This window comes from Triticum urartu, chromosome 4A (genome assembly GCF_056163025.1).
Source record: "Triticum urartu cultivar PI428250 chromosome 4A, HENAU_Tu73, whole genome shotgun sequence".
Lineage (NCBI taxonomy): Eukaryota > Viridiplantae > Streptophyta > Magnoliopsida > Poales > Poaceae > Triticum > Triticum urartu.
Window position 1 is genome coordinate 145,742,706 of NC_141876.1, and position 22,745 is coordinate 145,765,450.

The following is a 22,745-nucleotide window of genomic DNA, read 5'->3' on the forward strand; positions in this document are numbered from 1 at the left end:
AGGGTTTCCAACCCTAGGCGCCTTGGGCCCTTGGGGGGTGCACCAGCCCACTAAGGGGCTGGTTCCCACCCAACTACGGCCCATTAGGTCCTTCGGGGCAGGTGGACCCTCCCGGTGGACCCCCAGAACCCCTTCAGTGGTCCCGGTACAATACCGATAAACCCCGAAACCTTTCCGGTGACTGAAACTGGACTTCCCATATATAAATCTTCACCTCCGGACCATTCCGGAACTCCTCGTGACGTCCGGGATCTCATCCGGGACTCCAAACAACATTCGGTAACCACGTACATCTATTCTCTATAACCCTAGCGTCATCGAACCTTTAAGTGTGTAGGCCCTACGGGTTCGGGAACTATGCAGACATGACCGAGACATCTCTCCGGCCAATAACCAACAGCGGGATCTGGATACCCATGTTGGCTCCCACATATTCCACGATGATCTCATCGGATGAACCACGATGTCAACGATTCAATCAATCCCGTATACGATTCCCTTTGTCTATCGATATAGCACTTGCCCGAGATTCGATTGTCGGTATACTGATACCTTGTTCAATCTCGTTACGGCAAGTCTCTTTACTCGTTCCGTAACACATCATCCCGTGACCAACCCCTTAGTCACATTGAGCTCATTACGATGATGTCTTGTCGAGTGGGCCCAGAGATACCTCTCCATCATACAGAGTGACAAATCCCAGTCTCGATTCGTGCCAACCCAACAGATACTTTCTGGGATACCCGTAGTGTACCTTTATAGCCACCCAGTTACGTTGTGACGTTTGGCACACCCAAAGTACTCCTACGGTATCTGGGAGTTTCACAATCTCATGGTCTAAGGAAAAGATACTTGACATTAGAAAAGCTTTAGCAGACGAACTAGACGATCTTGTGCTAGGCTTAGGATTGGGTCTTGTCCATGACATCATTCTCCTAATGATGTGATCCCGTTATCAATGACATCCAATGTCCATGGCCAGGAAACCATAACCATCCATTAATCAATGAGCTAGTCAACTAGAGGCTCACTAGGGACACGTTGTGGTCCATGTATTCACACACGTATTGCTGTTTCCAGATAATACAATTATAGCATGAACAATAGACAATTATCATGAACAAGGAAATATAATAATAACCATTTTATTATTGACTCTAGGGCATATTTCGAACAGTCTCCCACTTGCACTAGAGTCAATAACCTAGTTACATTGTGATGAATCGAACACCCATAGAGTTCTGGTGTTGATCATGTTTTGCACATGGAAGAGGTTTAGTCAACGGATCTGCGACATTCAGGTTCGTATGCACTTTACAAATCTCTATGTCTCCATCTTGAACATTTTCACGAATGGAGTTGAAGCGACGCTTGATATGCCTGGTCTTCTTGTGAAACCTGGGCTCCTTGGCAAGGGCAATGGCTCCAGTGTTGTCACAGAAGAGAGTCATCGGTCCCGACGCATTGGGAATAACTCCTAGGTCGGTAATGAACTCCTTCATCCAGATTGCTTCATGTGCTGCCTCCGAGGCTGCCATGTACTCCGCTTCACATGTAGATCCCGCCACGACGCTTTGCTTGCAACTGCACCGGCTGACTGCCCCACCATTCAAAATATACACGTATCCAGTTTGTGACTTGGAGTCATCCAGATCTGTGTCAAAACTAGCATCGACGTAACCCTTTATGACGAGCTCTTCGTCACCTCCATAAACAAGAAACATATCCTTAGTCCTTTTCAAGTACTTCAGGATATTCTTGACCGCTGTCCAGTGTTCCATGCCGGGATTAATTTGATACCTTCCTACCAAACTTATGGCAAGGTTTACATCAGGTCTGGTACACAGCATGACATACATAATAGACCCTATGGTTGAGGCATAGGGGATGACACTCATCTTTTCTCTATCTTCTGCCGTGGTCGGGCATTGAGCCGTGCTCAATCTCACACCTTGCAATACAGGCAACAACCCCTTCTTGGACTGATCCATATTGAACTTCTTCAATATCTTGTCAAGGTACGTGCTTTGTGAAAGACCAATGAGGCGTCTCGATCTATCTCTATAGATCTTGATGCCTAATATGTAAGCAGCTTCTCCAAGGTCCTTCATTGAAAAACACTTATTCAAGTAGGCCTTTATGCTTTCCAAGAGTTCTATATCATTTCCCATCAATAGTATGTCATCCACATATAATATGAGAAATGCTACAGAGCTCCCACTCACTTTCTTGTAAACACAGGCTTCTCCATAAGTCTGTGTAAACCCAAACGCTTTGATCATCTCATCAAATCGAATGTTCCAACTCCGAGATGCTTGCACCAGCCCATAGATTGAGCGTTGGAGCTTGCACACCCTGTCAGCATTCTTAGGATCGACAAAACCTTCTGGCTACATCATATACAGTTCTTCCTTAAGGAAACCATTAAGGAATGCCGTTTTGACGTCCATTTGCCATATCTCATAATCGTAGAATGCGGCAATTGCTAACATGATTCGGATGGACTTCAGCTTCGCTACGGGTGAGAAGGTCTCATCGTAGTCAACCCCTTGAACTTGTCGATAACCCTTAGCGACAAGCCTAGCCTTATAGATGGTTACATTACCATCCGCGTCTGTCTTCTTCTTAAAGATCCATTTATTTTCTATGGCTCGCCGATCATCGGGCAAGTCAGTCAAAGTCCATACTTCGTTTTCATACATGGATCCTATCTCGGATTTCATGGCTTCAAGCCATTTGTCAGAATCCGGGCCTGCCATCGCTTCTTCATAGTTCGAAGGTTCACCATTGTCTAACAACATGATTTCCAAGACAGGGTTGCCGTACCACTCTGGTGCGGAACGTGTCCTTGTGGACCTACGAAGTTCAGTAGCAACTTGATCTAAAGTTTCATGATCATCATCATTAACTTCCTCTCTAGTCGGTGCAGGCACCACAGAAACATTTTCTTGAGCTGCGCTACTCTCCGGTTCAAGAGGCAATACTTCATCAAGTTCTACTTTCCTCCCACTTACTTCTTTCGAGAGAAACTCTTTCTCTAGAAAGGATCCATTCTTGGCAACAAAGATCTTGCCTTCGGATCTGAGGTAGAAGGTATACCCAATAGTTTCCTTAGGGTATCCTATGAAGACGCATTTTTCCGATTTGGGTTCGAGCTTTTCAGGTTGAAGTTTCTTGACATAAGCATCACATCCCCAAACTTTCAGAAACGACAGCTTAGGTTTCTTCCCAAACCACAATTCATACGGTGTCGTCTCAACGGATTTCGACGGAGCCCTATTTAAAGTGAATGTGGCAGTCTCTATAGCATAACCCCAAAATGATAGCGGTGGATCAGTAAGAGACATCATAGATCGCACTATGTCTAATAGAGTGTGATTACGATGTTCGGACACACCATTACGCTGAGGTGTTCCAGGCGGCGTGAGTTGTGAAACAATTCCACATTTCCTTAAGTGTGTGCCAAATTCGTGACTCAAATATTCCCCTCCACGATCTGATCGTGAGAACTTTATTTTCCTGTCACGTTGATTCTCAACCTCACTCTGAAATTCCTTGAACTTTTCAAAGGTCTCAAACTTGTGTTTCATCAAGTAGACATACCCATATCTACTTAAGTCATCAGTGAGGGTAAGGACATAATGATAACCACCACAAGCCTCAACACTCATTGGACCGCACACATCAGTATGTATGATTTCCAATAAGTTGGTTGCTCGCTCCATTGTTCCGGAGAACGGAGTCTTGGTCATTTTGCCCATGAGGCATGGTTCGCACGTGTCAAATGATTCATAATCAAGAGACTCCAAAAGTCCATCTGTATGGAGTTTCTTCATGCGTTTGACACCAATGTGACCAAGGCGGCAGTGCCACAAGTATGTGGGACTATCATTATCAACCTTACATCTTTTGGCATTCACACTATGAATATGTGTAACATCACGTTCGAGATTAAATAAAAATAAACCATTGACCAGCGGGGCATGACTATAAAACATGTCTCTCATATAAATAGAACAACCATTATTCTCATATTTAAATGAGTAGCCATCTTGCATTAAACGAGATCCAGATACAATGTTCATGCTCAAAGCTGGTACTAAATAACAATTATTGAGGTTTAAAACTAATCCCGTAGGTAAATGTAGAGGTAGTGTACCGACGGCGATCACATCGACCTTGGAACCATTCCCGACGTGTATCGTCACCTCGTCCTTTGTCAGTCTCCGCTTATTCCGCAACTCCTGTTTTGAGTTACAAATATGAGCAACTGCACCGGTATCAAATACCCAGGAGCTACTACGAGCGCTGGTTAGGTACACATCAATAACATGTATATCACATATACATTTGGTATTGTCGGCCTTCTTATCCGCTAAGTACTTGGGGCAGTTCCGCTTCCAGTGACCGTTTCCTTTGCAATAAAAACACTCAGTCTCAGGCTTGGGTCCATGATTTGGCTTCTTCCCGGCAACTGGCTTACCGGGCATGGCAACTCTCTTGCCGTCCTTCTTGAAGTTCTTCTTACCCTTGCCTTTCTTGAACTTAGTGGTTTTATTCACCATCAACACTTGATGTTCCTTTTTGATCTCCACCTTCGCTGATTTCAGCATTGAATATACCTCAGGAATGGTCTTTTCCATCCCCTGCACATTGAAGTTCATCACAAAGCTCGTGTAGCTAGGTGGGAGCGACTGAAGGATTCTGTCAACGACCGCATCATCCGGGAGATTAACTCCCAGCTGAGACAAGCGGTTGTGCAATCCAGACATTTTGAGTATGTGCTCGCTGACAGAACTATTCTCCTCCATCTTACAATTGTAGAACTTGTCGGAGACTTCATATCTCTTGACCCGGGCATGAGCTTGGAAAACCATTTTCAGCTCTTGGAACATCTCATATGCTCCGTGCTGCTCAAAACGCTTTTGGAGCCCCGGTTCTAAGCTGTAAAGCATGCCGCACTGAACCAGGGAGTAATCATCACTACGCGACTGCCAGGCGTTCATAACGTCTTGAGTTGCTGGGAAAACAGGTGCATCACCTAGCGGTGCTTCAAGGACATATGCTTTCTTGGCAGTTATGAGGATAATTCTCAGATTACGGACCCAGTCCGTGTAGTTGCTACCATCGTCTTTCAGCTTGGTTTTCTCTAGGAACGCGTTGAAGTTGAGGGCAACATTAGCGTGGGCCATTTGATCTACAAGACATATTGCAAGGTTTTTAGACTATGTTCATGATAATTAAGTTCATCTAATCAAATTATTTAATGAACTCCCACTCAGATAGACATCCCTCAAGTCATCTAAGTGATACATGATCTGAGTCAACTAGGCCGTGTCCGATCATCACGTGAGACGGACTAGTCATCATCGGTGAACATCTTCATGTTGATCGTATCTTCTATACGACTCATGTTTGACCTTTCGGTCTTCCGTGTTCCGAGGCCATGTCTGTACATGCTAGGCTCGTCAAGTCAACCTAAGTGTATTGCGTGTGTAAATCTGGCTTACACCCATTGTATTTGAACGTTAGAATCTATCACACCCGATCATCACGTGGTGCTTCGAAACAACGAACCTTCGCAACGGTGCACAGTTAGGGGGAACACTTTCTTGAAATTATTGCGAGGGATCATCTTATTTAAGCTACCGTTGTTCTAAGCAAATAAGATGCAAAACATGATAAACATCACATGCAATCAAATAGTGACATGATATGGCCAATGTCATTTTGCTCCTTTTGATCTCCATCTTCGGGGCGCCATGATCATCATCGTCACCGGCATGACACCATGATCTCCATCATCGTGTCTTCATGAAGTTGTCTCGCCAACTATTACTTCTACTACTATGGCTAATGGTTAGCAATAAAGTAAAGTAATTACATGGCGTTTTCATTGACACGCAGGTCATACAATAAATTAAGACAACTCCTATGGCTCCTGTCGGTTGTCATGCTCATCGACATGCAAGTCGTGATTCCTATTACAAGAACATGATCAATCTTATACATCACATATATCATTCATCACATCCTTTTGGCCATATCACATCACACGTCATATGCTGCAAGAACAAGTTAGACGTCCTCTAATTGTTGTTGCAAATTTTACGTGGCTGCTATAGGTTTCTAGCAAGAACGTTTCTTACCTACGCCAAAACCACAACGTGATATGCCAATTTCTATTTATCCTTCATAAGGACCCTTTTCATCAAATCCGATCCGACTAAAGTGGGAGAGACAGACACCCTCTAGCCACCTTATGCAACTAATGCATGTCAGTCGGTGGAACCTGTCTCACGTAAGTGTACATGTAAGGTCGGTCCGGGCTGCTTCATCCCACGATGCCGCCGAATCCAGATAAGACTAGTAACGGCAAGTAAATTGACAAAATCGACGCCCACAACAACTTGTGTTCTACTCGTGCATAGAAACTACGCATAGACCTAGCTCATGATGCCACTGTTGGGGATCGTTGCAGAAATTATAAAATTTCTACGCATCACCAAGATCAATCTATGGAGCTTACTAGCAACGAGAGGGGAGTGCATCTTCATACCTTTGAAGATCACGATGCGGAAGCATTGCAAGAACGCGGTCGGTGGAGTCGTACACTAAGCGATTCAGATCGCGGCCGAATCCGATCTAAGCACCGAACAACGGTGCCTCCGCGTTCAACACACGTGCAGCCCGGTGATGTCTCCCGCGCCTTGATCCAGCAAGGAGAGAGGGAGAGGTTGGGGAAGACTCCGTCCAGCAGCAGCACGACGGCGTGGTGGTGGTGGAGGATCATGGCACTCCAACAGGGCTTCGCCAAGCACTGCAAGAGACGAGGAGGGAGAGGGGTAGGGCTACGCCAAGAGAGAGGGAGACTCGTGTCCCTGGCAGCCCCAAAACCCCCACTATATATAGGGGAAGGGGAGGGGGCGTCGACCCCCTAGATCCATCTAGAGGGGGGCGGCGGCCCCTCGGGGGGGGCAGCGCCCCCCTAGGGTTTCCAACCCTAGGTGCCTTGGGCCCTTGGGGGGCGCACCAGCCCACTAAGGGGCTGGTTCCCACCCAACTACAGCCCATTAGGTCCTTCAGGGTAGGTGGACCCTCCCGGTGGACCCCCGGAACCCCTTCGGTGGTCCCGGTACAATACCGATAAACCCCGAAACCTTTCCGGTGACTGAAACTGGACTTCCCATATATAAATCTTCACCTCCAGACCATTCCGAAACTCCTCATGACGTCCGGGATCTCATCCGGGACTCCTAACAACATTCGGCAACCACGTACATCTATTCCTTATAACCCTAGCGTCATCGAACCTCAAGTGTGTAGACCCTACGGGTTCGGGAACTATGCAGACATGACCGAGACATCTCTCCGGCCAATAACCAACAGCGGGATCTGCATACCCATGTTGGCTCCCACATGTTTCACGATGATCTCATCGGATGAACCACGATGTCAAGGATTCAATCAATCCCGTATACGATTCCCTTTGTCTATCGATATAGCACTTGCCCGAGATTCGATCGTCGGTATACCGATACCTTGTTCAATCTCGTTACGGCAAGTCTCTTTACTCGTTCCGTAACACATCATCCCATGACCAACCCCTTAGTCACATTGAGCTCATTACGATGATGTCTTACCGAGTGGGCTCAGAGATACCTCTCCGTCATACGGAGTAACAAATCCCAGTCTCGATTCGTGCCAACCCAACAGATACTTACAGGGATACCCTTAGTGTAACTTTATAGCCACCCAGTTACGTTGTGACGTTTGGCACACCCAAAGTACTCCTACGGTATCCGGGAGTTTCACAATCTCATGGTCTAAGGAAAAGATACTTGACATTAGAAAAGCTTTAGCAGACGGACTACACAATCTTGTGCTAGGCTTAGGATTGGGTCTTGTCCATCACATCATTCTCCTAATGATGTGATCCCGTTATCAATGGCATCCTATGTCCATGGTCAGGAAACCGTAACCATCTATTGATCAACGAGCTAGTCAACTAGAGGCTCACTAGGGACACGTTGTGGTCTATGTATTCACACATGTATTACTGTTTTTGGATAATACAATTATAGCATGAACAATAGACAATTATCATGAACAAGGAAATATAATAATAACCATTTATTATTGCCTCTAGGGCATATTTCCAACAATCACTGCATCGCTCGGGCTCAGCCACCCACCGTATTCCAGGAAATCCCCGAAAATTTCTTCGCCCTCACTTCTACCATGATTTTTTTACGTCATGGACGGCCAAAAGAATGCCATGCAGGTGCGCCCCCAACCCGCCCAGGATGAAAAGTCATTTTTTGTCACAAAAGTAGGAGCCCACCACATCCATGATGATACATGTTTTTGTCACAATTATGAATTATCGTCATGAAAGTGTCACATCCATGGCAAAAAAAGTTCTCGTTCGGGTTATAATGTCACGAATGTGTCTTCTTTTTATTATGGGACTCCTGTAATCCTAGGCCTTCGGTATTCTTATAAGTCGAGGCTGGGCTGGTTGATAGAACACAATCTAGACATCTCAGATCATACATCTAGAGACAATAATCTCAAAGTAGACCATCTGTACTTTATACTCCATCCCAAAGCAATAAAACAGAAGCATATGTAGGGTTTTATCTCTTCAAAGAGCTCAGACATGTGTAAAAACTCGTGTCCTCGTTAGTCATTACCATCATCTCTAGACTCTTAGTTTGGGCCCCCCTACATGAGATGTATCGAATTTAGCTCCGTCAGGTTGCCTCTCAACAAACACTTTTCTTTAATGCCTTTTAGCTAGGCTTAAGATTTCAATGGTTTTCACATGAAAATAGGAATTTAAGAATAAAAGAGAGCATCAAAAGGCATATATCAAGCTTAACCCACTTCCTATGCATGGGCATCTTATAAGTCAACAAATTATTAGAGGAAGCAATCCCTAGCATAGGCAAGAGAGAATAATGCAACTTTAAAGCTTTCAACACAAAGAGAGGTAATTTAATAACATGAATTTACATAACCTAGGATATTTTCCTCTCTCATAATAATTACATGTGGGATCATGATCAAACTCAATAATATGGCTATCACCTAGGATACTTTCCTCATGATCCATATGCACATAGATTGTATTATCCTCCAAAATTGTGGGATCAACCTTAGCTAAAGTCACTACCTCTCCAAAACCACCTTTATCAATAATTTCATAAAATTGAACACTCTCTAAACATGTTGGATTCTTTCTACAAGTCATGACCTCTTCAAACCCACTTTCAGTAGTATCATAATTACTGCGATCAAATATAGGCTCATCATTGGTACCAAATAAATTTTCAATGTCACAAGAACTTTCATAATTATCTCCCCAATCATGATCATCATAATGACTAGTAGGCATAACAAAATCATCCCCAATAGTGCCTACTAACATATCATCACCATTAAGAATAATACTTTCATCAAGTGTGTAATTATTTGTATAGTAAACTTTAAGGTAGTTTCCTCCATAAGATTCTTAGCTACCAACTTATCATTTTCATACTTGAATTATGAATTTCACCATGTTTATTCAAATCATATTTAGCATTTGATGAGCATAGCCAACTAACCTATTCTTTATTTATAGGCCCAAAGTATGTAGTACCTTTGAGAAGATCAGAAATTTCCATCTAGCACGATAAAGAAAAAGTAACTAAGCAAAATAGATAACAAGGAAGTAAAGTAATGGAGTGTAGGACCTGTGATTGTGATGACAGCTCCCCGGTAATGGCTCCAGAAAAAAGCTTGGCCTTACTAGGAGGTTGACAATAGCTTTCTTCGCTAGTATTACCTTAACTCCCCGACAATGGCGTAAAAAAAGGCTTGCTTCCTCTCTACTAGGAAGTTGTTGGGCCTCCAAGTGCAAGTGGGTGTAGCAAGCAACAATTTCCCTTAAGTGACCTCAAGGTTTATTGAACTAACAAGAGCTAGGCAATTACAACCAATTATCAATATCGTTTTTTCTACACGTGATCTGATGGCCAAATTCACCGAGTGCGTGGGATAGACAAACGTGGTTCAGTTTTTTGGCCTAAATTTGAAGGCTGATGCCGGATTACATAGGCATCTAAAGGCTTGGAAGGAATTATGACCCAACGACTAAAATGTTGGTGATGGTGTTCAATTTTAATTGTCCTATATATATTGTGAAATGCTTTATGATCCATCGTTAATATTTTTTTTTTGACAACAAATATTTCTTAAGTTGTTACCATTCACCGTTGGCTGAAGAACTCTCTCAACATTATTAGGTAACTAAATAAAGTTACTTCTATGTGAAGAACTTATCATCATTTCTCCGCAATAAATGAAAAAGAAAAGAGAACTTATCATCATCAATCAAAAAAGAATCCCCTAAAAAGATCAATAAAAAAAGAAAAGAAAGATACTTCACCATGACGAACTTTATTATCCGAAAGATACTTCGCCATGAAGAAGTCTATCAGTAGGTGCGTTGTGACTTAAATGGCGTTCGCAGTTATTCGAGAGATGGCGGAGGACTAATCGGGGAAACACCTCCAACGCACACCCTCCACCTCCACGACTAATTAAAATTCCCAAACACTGCATCGTCTCTCCCCCGTTGGTTCCAACCCCCTCCTTCCCTCCCTCTTCAGATCCGATCTCTCCAACACCACGGGCACACACCACCAGCCCTCCCCCGCCGTCTCGCTCCAGGGAGCTCTCGCCACCGCCGCCTGCCGCCATGGCGGCGGCCAACGCCCCCATCGCCATGCGTGAGGCGCTCACGGTAACTACAGCACCATCGCATATACCCGTCCATCATTCTTCTCTCTCTCTCTCTCGGAAGTCAGATCAGATCTCTGAGGAGGGACTAGCTAGGCCTTGCGACTTACTGATTGGTATGGCCGCCATGGCGGTGGCTTTGTTGCTTGTTGCAGCTGACGAGCCTGGGGATCGCGCCACAGTTCGTCACCTTCACCCATGTCACCATGGAGTCGGACAGGTACATCTGCGTCAGGGAGACCTCGCCGCAGAACAGCGTCGTTATCATCGACATGGCCATGCCCAGCCAGCCCCTCCGCAGGCCTATCACCGCCGATTCCGCGCTCATGAACCCCAACACCAGGATCCTCGCGCTCAAAGGTATGTGCCTCACTAGATCTCTATACGAGCTCTACGGGATCTCATTCTCATGACCGCCCGTGCTACAACTGCTGCCATCCTAGTCCAGTCACCGCGTCCTGGGATCTGGAATAGTTGGGCGACGATTTCAGCTTCCATCTCAGCTCAGTACACATATCTTGGGAGGGGGGCTACGGATTTGCTTAACTGAGATCAAGTTTTAGCTTGGCATCTGGTAGTTTTGCGTCTCAGTTGCATTTTGTGTGTGTTTTAGTAACACATTTACTGTTCGGATGATCTTGGGAAGTTGTGAGCCTAAATGTTGATATTGATACTTGCATTCTGCTAGTATGCAGAGCACACAATAATAGGTTGGTCATCTATTATGTGAAATTCAATGATAAATCTCGATGATTAGATGCGTTTTATAATTAGTACAGCACATCCTCTAATGAAAGATCACACACCCAAAGTTTCTTTAGATTAAAAGTGAATGATATATGCTTATCAGTTCTCTAATGAGATCTTAGTTTACATGTGCCTGCAAGTGATTAGGATTCGAAGAATGTATCTATTATGTTGATAATGTTACCATGGCCAAAACATTGAATCCCTTCGATTGAGCATAGTTTGGTCCCTAGGATGGGGGCCTATTAGAGTTAATATCTAATTGTGAGTATTTTTTTTGCCGATGTTCTCATTGAATTGATGCCTTCTCCACAAATTGGCTCTACGGTAGTTGCTTACTATCTATTTTTATTAAAGAAATGCCCCCTTGTTGTCATGGGGTGGAGCTTTGAATATAAAACTGAAGTCATTTGTTCTGGACCGTACACTAATCTACCCATTTGATGTGATAAATGATTATGGTGTTTTTCTGTGTAACATGCTTCCTTGACATCTCAAATGCAAGCAAAGTGATAGTGGCAAGAAACTGTTCTCTCATAATCAGTCTTACTTTAGTTGGTTAAGTTGGAATGACTGCTTTATACATCGACAGCATAGTGTATTGCTGCTATATGTTTGATGGGGAAATAATCTATAAGAACTGCATATTTCAGAGTCAGCCTTTACCATCTGTTCACCTCAATCTGAATATGACGGAGTTTACAAATAGCAGTAACAAGTTTTTGCAAAATTTTGCAGCCCAAATAGCTGGAACGACGCAGGATCACCTGCAGATCTTCAATATTGAAGCTAAAACAAAAGTAAAGTCGCACCAGATGCCTGAGCAGGTGAAGTTTCGAAGTCTTCTCTAGTTATCTAGTATATTTGGTAATTTTATTTAATTGATTATGTGCAATCTTACTTGACATATTATCTGACATGTCTTCTTGTCTACAATCACAGGTTGTGTTCTGGAAATGGATCACCCCCAAGTTGCTGGGCTTGGTAACACAGACATCTGTTTATCACTGGTCAATTGAAGGTACTCATCTGACAAATCACAGCTGTTCTCTGCTGAAGCACCATTTCCAGCTTTGCATGATTTCACTGTTATGTATAGGAACTAAGATAATTATTGCTTGCTGATGTTGGAATGCAGGAGATTCTGAACCCACCAAGATGTTTGATAGGACAGCTAATCTGGCCAATAATCAGATCATTAACTACCGTTGTGACCCGGCAGAGAAGTGGCTTGTGCTTATTGGAATTGCACCTGGTGCTCCTGAGGTATGCTCGCAAAGATCATTCTTAATTAGCATCATCATAACCTGATGCACTGTTGTTCTGTAATTGAATGTGATATGATGATCAAAATTCTGGTTGTGTCCCTTCCTGCTATGGTCTGTTCTGTCCCTCTGGTTGTTTGACTATTCTTGGTGTTAAATGCTACTCCCTCCGTCCGAAAATACTTGTCATCAAAATGGATAAAAAGGGATGTATCTAGAACTAAAGAGGGAGTATAATTACGATTTCACAAATTTCCAAGTATCTAGTCTGCTATGTTGAGCTACAGGTGCAGCTGATATATGCACTGAGTAAATGGTACTTTGTTATGCATGCTTCTTATATTCATGGGCTTTCTACTTCACCTAGCAGAGGCCGCAGTTGGTGAAGGGAAATATGCAACTTTTCTCTGTTGATCAGCAGCGTAGCCAGGCACTTGAAGCCCATGCAGCATCTTTTGCAACTTTTAAGGTATTAATCAATTAGTTTGTGGAGGTTATAATTATTAGTTCACTTCTAGTATTTGTCAACGGTGCTTTACTTCTCCTGTCCAGGTTCCTGGCAACGAGAATCCATCAACACTCATCTGTTTTGCCTCGAAGGCAACTAATGCTGGACAGATTACTTCTAAGTTACATGTTATTGAACTGGGGGCTCAGCCAGGTTTGCATAAAGAACCGCCATGTTCTATTTTTGATTATCATTATTTCTGCATTCCAGTCTTGTAAATGTGGCAGTATGTCATCTATCCACCGATGTTTTTCCTTACAGGCTACCCTTTCCAAGTGATTTTTTTTCTGTTAGTCATTCTCTTTTTTTACCTTTCCAAATCATTTATTGCAGGGAAACCTGGTTTTTCCAAGAAGCAAGCCGATCTCTTCTTCCCACCAGATTTTCAGGATGATTTTCCTGTAGCCATGCAGGTGTATATCTTTTAGGTCCCACATGTAGTATACCCTGTTAGATATCACATATATCTAACTCGTTTTATCTTCTTTATTACAGATCTCTCAAAAGTATGGACTTGTCTATGTAATTACGAAGCTTGGCCTTTTGTTTGTGTATGACTTGGAAACTGCCGCAGCAGTTTATAGAAATAGAATCAGTCCAGATCCTATATTCTTGACAGCAGAGTCTTCTACAACCGGTGGATTTTATGCCATCAACAGAAGAGGACAGGTCTTACATGCCACAGTTAATGATGCGACTGTTGTGCCTTTTGTCAGCGGCCAAGTATGATTCTGGCATTTCATAAATTCTTCTGCTGATGCATACTTTAGATATTCCTTTTAAATTTCTAATACATTTTGGTTCATGCAGTTAAATAACCTTGAGCTAGCTGTGAATCTTGCCAAAAGAGCTAACCTTCCTGGGGCGGAGAACTTGGTAAGCTCCATAACTACTATGCTTTTTTGAATGATGTTTACATTTGCATAATTTGCTTGATTGTTGCCCATGCTTCTATTTTTGCATGTCTTTGTACGAGTTGAATCATTATTTCCTTGCTAGATCATTTAACTATGTGCTAGTATCATTATGTTCCATAAGAGCGCGTGCCGACATGCTTATGCAATTTTCTCAATATGCACCTATGTTCCTGCCTAATAAGCACTTCTGAATGTCACGTCATTTTTTGCTTGTATATCTTGTTCCAGTAACCATTTTCTGTAAGTTGAACGTTTATGCAGTTCTGAATGAGCACTTCTGAATGTACTAATAACTTATAAATGTGCTTGTGCTGTGGGTATTTTAGTGGCTCACAAACACCACATGTACTGTTTCGCTTGCAGCCATGTTAATGTTAATTCTTCATATTGGATTTAAAATTCAAGGAATATTCCATTCTTACACTTGCCTATCTCATTTGATGTGTAGAGGGACTAACCACTACTTTTTGTTATTCTGAATTGCAGGTTGTGCAAAGATTTCAGGAACTGTTTTCGCAAACAAAATACAAGGAAGCGGCGGAGCTCGCTGCAGAATCCCCTCAGGGTCTTCTGCGAACCCCTGAGACTGTTGCAAAATTTCAGGTGCCTTCCTGTTCTTGTTGCCCATGAGCTGTTAATGTGAATTCACCGCCTTTTCACAGCTCATTTCCTACATTTATACTTTCTCAATGAGCCAGGCATTCTTCATAGCCCCAACTGTCAGAATTACAAAGTGTGCTTGATATCTGACCCTAGAGATCATCCTGCTCTTACGAAATTTCCAGCGAAGAGACTGCTGTGCTAAAATGCTTAGGGCCGTTTTTTTTCTTTAATTTAAGCCAATGGGTTCTGCTTACCACATAATAGAAATGTTTCATAGTTAACTGTTCCTCGCTGGAAAGTGTAGGTTATGCTTGTCTGACATGTGATTTGTGTTCATCAAATGCAGAGTGTTCCTGTTCAAGCTGGGCAAACGCCTCCACTGTTGCAGTACTTTGGCACATTGCTAACTCGAGGGAAGCTCAATGCTTACGAGTCCCTTGAGTTATCTCGACTTGTTGTCAATCAGAACAAAAAGAACCTTCTGGAAAATTGGTTGGCAGAAGATAAGTTGGAATGCAGTGAAGAGCTAGGAGATCTTGTTAAGGTAACATGGGTGCTCTGCTGTGTTTGTTGATTGCACAAATCTCATCGTGCGTCAGTAAATTTCATTCGCTGCCTGTGTCTGGATTGTTTACTAATCCAATCGGTACTTTGGTGTAGACGGTAGACAATGACCTTGCATTGAAAATATACATAAAGGCTAGGGCAACACCTAAAGTCGTTGCTGCTTTTGCCGAAAGGAGGGAGTTTGACAAGATCCTTATATATTCAAAGCAGGTATATTGCGTTGGTACTGCTGAATTCTTGTTTTTGGTAGGTAGTAGCCAGTTCAGCTTGAACATTGACTGTGCTGTCTAATTATCTCTTCCAGGTTGGGTACACTCCCGATTACCTTTTCCTCCTCCAGACCATCCTACGTACAGATCCACAGGTAATAAGATTGTTTAAGGCCTTTAAAGACAAACTGGGTTGTGGTGAAACATTTGGTACCTGGTTGTGGGGTTTATTCTTTATGTGACTTTGCCTAATTGTGTATATCCTATATATTCTTTACCAGGGAGCTGTAAATTTCGCTCTCATGATGTCACAAATGGAGGGTGGTTGTCCATTAGATTATAATACCATAACCGATCTCTTCCTTCAGGTAGGTTTATATTTTTTTTCCTTTTTACTATGAAATTTGGTTGTACATCCTGCCTTATGCGTCTTTTGTTAACAGAGAAATATGATACGGGAGGCAACAGCTTTTCTGCTGGATGTTCTGAAACCAAACTTGGAAGAACATGCTTTTCTGCAAACCAAGGTCAGCATTTAGTTTTTATTTAATTGTGAATCTTTACAATATAGACCTCCCTGTTACTCAGTAGTAGCTTCTGTTTGAATTTATTTTAGGTTTTGGAGATCAACTTGGTGACTTACCCTAATGTTGCTGATGCCATCCTTGCTAACGGTATGTTCAGTCATTACGACCGCCCACGCATTGCTCAACTGTGTGAAAAGGCTGGTTTGTACTTGCGAGCCCTCCAGGTCCGTATCTTTGCATGGTTTTGGTTGTGATCTATCCTCATTGTCTTGCAGTTTAACAAGTCTTGTATTGTGATACAGCACTATGCAGAGTTGCCTGATATCAAACGTGTCATTGTAAATACCCACGCCATTGAACCACAGGTTTGTTTTCTTCAGTTATGTTTGACTGTCTATTTATTATTACCTGGCCTTTTAACAACTTCCTTTCATAGGCCCTCGTTGAGTTCTTTGGAACCCTTTCAAAAGAATGGGCACTAGAGTGCATGAAAGACCTTCTACTGGTCAATCTGAGAGGAAACCTTCAAATAGTTGTGCAGGTAATCTTTCTGTGTTCCTTTACCTTTCGTTCTTGTGGTTTTGTTCTTCTTTCTTATCGATTCTAATCATCTCCAATCCTGTAACAAATCTGAAGGCCGCCAAAGAATACTCTGAGCAGCTAGGTGTTGATGGTTGCATAAAACTATTTGAGCAATTTAAATCTTATGAGGGCCTGTACTTTTTCTTGGGATCCTATTTGAGCTCCAGGTATTTAGCCCAGTTGATGATATCTTTCAACCACCATTGTTTTCTTAATGTAGCACACTTAAACATCATATTTCTTTACATCCAACAGTGAGGATCCAGATATCCACTTCAAGTACATAGAATCAGCTGCAAGGACTGGACAAATCAAAGAAGTTGAGCGTGTAACCAGAGAGTCTAATTTCTATGATGCTGAGAAGACAAAGAACTTTCTGATGGAAGCAAAACTACCTGATGCCCGCCCACTGATTAATGTTTGTGACCGCTTTGGTTTTGTTCCAGATCTGACTCACTATCTGTACACAAATAACATGCTCAGGTATATTGAAGGCTATGTACAGAAGGTATGTAACTCTTCAAACTTAGTTTATCTTAGTACTTCTTCTGATATACTCATTATATTAATGTCTGTTTCCCTTTATCTGGTTTGTAGGTTAACCCTGGGAATGCTCCATTGGTAGTGGGGCAGCTACTTGATGATGAGTGCCCTGAAGATTTCATTAAGGGTTTGATTCTATCTGTCCGCTCTCTCCTTCCCATTGAACCACTAGTTGACGAGTGCGAGAAGAGGTTTCATTCTAATCATTGTCTCTGTACACTTTGCATATGCCTGCCTTTTTAGCTGGTCTCATTTCTTTGATCTTTTAATCAGGAACCGCTTACGTCTGCTTACACAATTCTTGGAGCACTTAGTGAGCGAGGGTAGCCAAGATGTGCATGTCCATAATGCTCTTGGGAAAATTATCATCGATAGCAACAACAACCCAGAGCATTTCCTTACTACCAATCCATTTTATGACTCTCGTGTGGTTGGTAAATACTGTGAAAAGCGGGATCCTACACTTGCTGTTGTTGCTTACAGGCGTGGACAATGTGATGATGAACTTATTAGCGTCACTAACAAAAACTCACTTTTCAAGCTGCAAGCTAGGTATGTTTATGGTTTATTGTCCTTTTGATGCCATGTAAATATGTTATTTTTCTGAATCATTATATCTGTTGCGTCATTGCTTACACGTTCAGTCCAATGTTTTGAGTTGTCAGGTATGTAGTTGAAAGAATGGATGGTGATCTTTGGGATAAAGTTCTACTGCCTGAAAATGAATACAGAAGGCAGTTCATTGACCAAGTTGTTTCTACGGCCCTGCCTGAAAGCAAGAGCCCTGAGCAAGTTTCTGCTGCTGTTAAGGCTTTCATGGAAGCTGACCTCCCGCATGAGCTGATTGAACTTCTTGAAAAGATTGTCCTCCAGAATTCTGCATTCAGTGGAAACTTTAATCTTCAGAACCTGCTCATCTTGACAGCCATTAAGGCAGACCCATCCAGGGTCATGGACTATGTTAACAGACTGGACAACTTTGATGGCCCTGCTGTCGGAGAAGTAGCTGTCGAGGCACAACTGTATGAGGAGGCTTTTGCCATATTTAAGAAGTTCAACTTAAATGTTCAGGCCGTCGATGTTCTGTTAGATAACATCCGAAGCATAGAAAGAGCTGAAGAGTTTGCATTCCGTGTTGAAGAAGATGCTGTTTGGAGCCAGGTTGCCAAGGCCCAGTTGCGTGAAGGTCTAGTCAGTGAAGCAATTGAGTCATTCATCCGTGCAGATGACGCAACACATTTCCTTGATGTCATCCGTGCTGCTGAGGAAGCTGATGTATACCATGATCTTGTCAAGTACTTGCTGATGGTAAGGCAAAAGGCAAGGGAGCCCAAAGTCGATGGAGAACTCATCTTTGCATATGCGAAGATTGATAGGCTTAGCGACATTGAAGAGTTTATTCTTATGCCAAATGTTGCTAATCTCCAAAATGTTGGTGACCGGCTTTACGATGAAGAACTTTATGAAGCTGCAAAGATCATCTATGCCTTCATCTCTAACTGGGCTAAGTTGGCTGTCACCTTGGTCAAGCTGAAGCAGTTCCAAGGAGCTGTAGATGCTGCTCGCAAGGCTAACAGCGCTAAAACATGGAAGGAGGTCTGCTTTGCCTGTGTTGATGCTGAGGAGTTCCGTCTAGCGCAAATATGCGGTCTCAATATCATCATTCAGGTATATATAAGCTAGAAAATTTCTGCGAAGCAACAAAATTATGCTTCAACACATGTTTCTAGTTCTATAAAAAAATCTTCAGAGTCCTGAGGCACTTTTATATAGTTCTTTCTGATATGCCTTGTTTTGTTTAGGTTGATGACTTGGAAGAAGTGAGTGAATACTATCAGAACAGAGGATGCTTCAATGAACTTATTTCTCTCATGGAGAGTGGTCTTGGACTTGAGCGTGCGCACATGGGCATCTTTACAGAACTTGGAGTCCTTTATGCTAGATACCGCCCTGAGAAGCTCATGGAACACATCAAGCTTTTCTCCACCCGGCTGAATATTCCTAAGCTTATCCGTGCTTGTGATGAACAACAACACTGGAAAGAGCTTATGTACCTATACATCCAATATGATGAATTTGACAATGCTGCTACCACTATTATGAACCATTCTCCAGATGCATGGGATCATATGCAATTTAAGGATGTTGCTGTTAAGGTTGCAAATGTTGAGATATATTACAAGGCTGTGCACTTCTATTTGCAAGAACACCCTGATCTCATCAATGATCTTCTCAATGTGCTTGCGCTTCGCTTGGATCACACAAGAGTTGTAGACATAATGCGCAAGGTTTGCCTCAAAATGAATATTTAATGTCGTATATGGGATGATTATGGGAAGGGTCTCTACTGGTGTGTCTGTTTTATGTTCTAATCTAGAAGTCTGAACTATTTTTATTCCATTTATAGGCTGGTCAGTTGCATCTTGTGAAACCATACATGGTTGCTGTTCAGAGCAACAATGTCTCTGCTGTCAATGAAGCATTGAATGAGCTTTATGTTGAGGAGGAGGACTATGAGAGGCTCCGTGAGTCGGTTGACATGCATGATAACTTTGATCAGATAGGTCTTGCCCAGAAGGTACAGTAAATAAATAGACGAATATGTAATGCTTGTTAATGGCGTTATTGTTTTTATAATCAGTTTCTTAACTCTTGATCAGCTTGAGAAACATGAATTGCTTGAGATGAGGAGGATTGCTGCTTACATTTACAAGAAAGCTGGCAGATGGAAGCAATCTATTGCCCTATCGAAAAAAGACAACATGTACAAGGATTGCATGGAAACATGCTCACAGTCTGGTGACCGTGAGCTGTCGGAGGATTTACTTGTCTATTTCATCGAGCAGGTTAGTGAAAAAAGCATTTTATGAGTGCGCAAACTGTGCTAATATTATTGCCTTCTTAGATAATTGCAGCAGATATTTTCTTTCGTGCTGGTTTTAGTGCTGTGATCACCTTTCTAAGATTCCCAATTCTGAGTGTTGCATCCTGTGCATATCAACTAGCTAAGAGTAGATAAATCCAAGAAACATGCAAATTAAGAACTAATCTGACCTTCATTGTTTTGGTAGACCAGTGTTGTCTGTGCAGTATTGCATTTCTAATCAGTAAGCATCTCTGACTATTGCAGGGAAAGAAAGAATGTTTTGCTTCTTGCCTCTTCATTTGTTACGACTTGATTCGTGCGGATGTTGCTCTCGAGCTTGCATGGACAAACAACATGCTGGACTTTGCTTTCCCCTACCTATTACAGGTATATTAAGTCTGTTTGCATGTTTGGAAATGTTCAGTTTTGTTATAATAGCATTCTTGCTATGTATGCAGTTCATCCGTGAGTACACAAGCAAGGTAGATGACCTGGTGAAGGACAGGATTGAATCGCAGAAAGAAGAAAAAGCCAAAGAGCAGGAAGAGAAGGACGTTGTTGCTCAGCAGGTAATATAAAGCGCTCTTCTTTTTGTTCAGTGTCCTGTTATTTGTTCTTAAGCAGTTAGCATGACAAGTTGTGTTTTGTTATACAGAACATGTACGCTCAATTGCTCCCTCTCGCCTTGCCTGCTCCGCCTGGTATGGGGGGTCCACCTCCGATGGGCGGCATGGGTATGCCTCCTATGGGCGGGATGGGTATGCCTCCGATGGGTGGGATGGGTATGCCTCCGATGGGTCCTGGTCCGATGCCGGCATATGGGATGCCTCCAATGGGAAACTACTGAGTTGGCTTTTGAAGAACATAGATGATGTCGATTGTTTCAGTCTTTTTTTACACAGAGGGAGCATGAGGATCCCAAAGGTATCTTTCAAGTTGTAGATTGATTTGGGCTATTGGTTGTTTCAGTTAATATTCTTTTGGTACCAGGGCAATTTTGGCGAGCAATATTTCTAGCCGAGGTAGAGTAAATTTACTGGTTGCTATATATTATGATCGGGTAGGATGAGGATGAGATTAGGTTCCAGCTGAAGAATGAGAGGTGGAAGACTGGTACCATTTGTATAGCTTGTGTGATAAAAAGACTAAGACATTTTGGGTGTACACTCCTCCGTGTTGGTGTTGCCACCCGTGAACATAAACACTGCCTGTATGTTATATGTTACACTTTGTGTTCAGAGGTTTGGGTTTTGTACCTGGAAGAATGCTTTTGTTGAACGACACGGTGTATTTGTATCTGTATTTTGTTAGTGGTCAGCAGTTCTCCTGAGCAAACTTGGATCTTTTGCTCCATTTGGACGTTGGATGAAAATTATTTGACGGTGGCGATGATGTCTCGTCTTTACTGTACTTGTAACCAGCCGTAGTAAGCTTAAACTGGACAAAGATGATACGCGAAGAGCTTGGAAGTTCTTTTTTTGGGGAGAGAATGTCAGCTTATTGATCACAGAAAGTATACATTTAGAATGTATCAAGAGCGTTCTTCCTTTGGTTAACTATTCCTACTGTACTCGGGTCGAAAGCTGATAGCGCTTTGTATTACTTCCGGGCTGGCCAAGCCGACCGAACGGAGAAAACACCCTATCATCATAATAATAATCAGTCAAAGGCAATTCAATATCCAAATCATCATAATAAGAATAGGGCCTCGATCAGAGTTTCATTCTTCTGAAGGTGAGAAAAAAGATCGTTACACGTGATAAAAGTGATTAGAATAAGCACACAACTGCACTAAGTATGATCCGTGACAAACCATCAACATGACTAAAGAGACTAGACGAGACCCGCCAAAACTTTGATATCGGAGATTACCGTTCCAATGCTTGAGCGATCCGCTATTTGAGAATGAATCCTTTGAATGATGGAAAGACAATCTGAAGCAAAGATGGTACCCACAAAATGTCGACGGAGCGCTGGTGCTTCAGCTAATTCCGGTGTGGTGACCTCCTCAATATTGACCATGACTATGTCAACTGGCGGCGGTACCCATTGAGACATCGACAGGTTTGAAACAATTCTGCACAATCAATTCCAAATACGCTCGTCGTCCCATCGACACGGCAAAACAACGTCTGGCGGCGCGTAGGATGCGCAACTGCCAGCGTCCGTGTCTGGTTGCGCTGCCCCCGTGTCTGGTTGCGCCGCCTGTACGTTGCGAGCGACGACTTAAGCTTTGGTGGCCTTGTAGAGTCTGCTGCTCGACGACAAAGTTGGGGTTCGCCGCGACCATGGCCGTCACGGTCTCCTTGCTCGCGCGCTCGGACCAGTCGGCAAACCGACCCGTGTTGAATTGCAAAACATGTCCAGACCACTTGGTCTAAATGGTTTGAGGGCCGGCGTTAGAACCAACAGATCTGGAGACACAAACTCTCGATCACTTTGTAAGCATCAAATCAAAGGTCATCAAGCAGAGATACACTAAAGAAACTTTATTTAAACCTGCAATCACCGCAACCACCTTATCAGTATCGTCGGACGGAAAAGAGGAGGGAGACGGAGGCAACGGTGCTTAGGAAAGCTCATGGCGGCGGCTCTGGTTGAGAATCCTTGGGGTGATTCGAAT

At 42.9% G+C, this 22,745-nt stretch overlaps 1 protein-coding gene across 1 annotated transcript; it reads left to right on the plus strand.

The window, feature by feature from the left end:
- The first annotated feature begins 10,576 nt into the window (after positions 1-10,576).
- LOC125551176 (clathrin heavy chain 1) lies at positions 10,577-21,400 on the plus strand. The gene is made up of 30 exons (XM_048714333.2): positions 10,577-10,792; positions 10,944-11,148; positions 12,274-12,362; positions 12,478-12,556; positions 12,674-12,801; positions 13,171-13,269; positions 13,353-13,461; positions 13,642-13,721; positions 13,804-14,031; positions 14,119-14,184; positions 14,712-14,828; positions 15,175-15,372; positions 15,489-15,605; positions 15,700-15,759; positions 15,886-15,972; positions 16,048-16,131; positions 16,221-16,355; positions 16,434-16,496; positions 16,568-16,672; positions 16,768-16,880; positions 16,969-17,221; positions 17,311-17,447; positions 17,530-17,808; positions 17,922-18,924; positions 19,059-19,544; positions 19,664-19,834; positions 19,917-20,102; positions 20,387-20,509; positions 20,581-20,691; positions 20,778-21,400. The coding sequence occupies exons 1-30, from the start codon at positions 10,748-10,750 to the stop codon at positions 20,967-20,969; spliced, it is 5,148 nt and encodes a 1,715-aa protein (XP_048570290.2). The 5' UTR covers positions 10,577-10,747; the 3' UTR covers positions 20,970-21,400.
- The last annotated feature ends 1,345 nt before the right edge of the window (positions 21,401-22,745 follow it).

Excerpts from the sequence above, each read along its gene's own strand:
- LOC125551176 (XM_048714333.2), top strand. The coding sequence starts at position 10,748 with ATGGCGGCGGCCAACGCCCCCATCGCCATGCGTGAGGCGCTCACG. Across the intron at positions 13,462-13,641 it reads TGAACTGGGGGCTCAGCCAG|GGAAACCTGGTTTTTCCAAG; the intron begins GTTTGCATAAAG and ends CATTTATTGCAG. Across the intron at positions 20,510-20,580 it reads CTTTCCCCTACCTATTACAG|TTCATCCGTGAGTACACAAG; the intron begins GTATATTAAGTC and ends CTATGTATGCAG.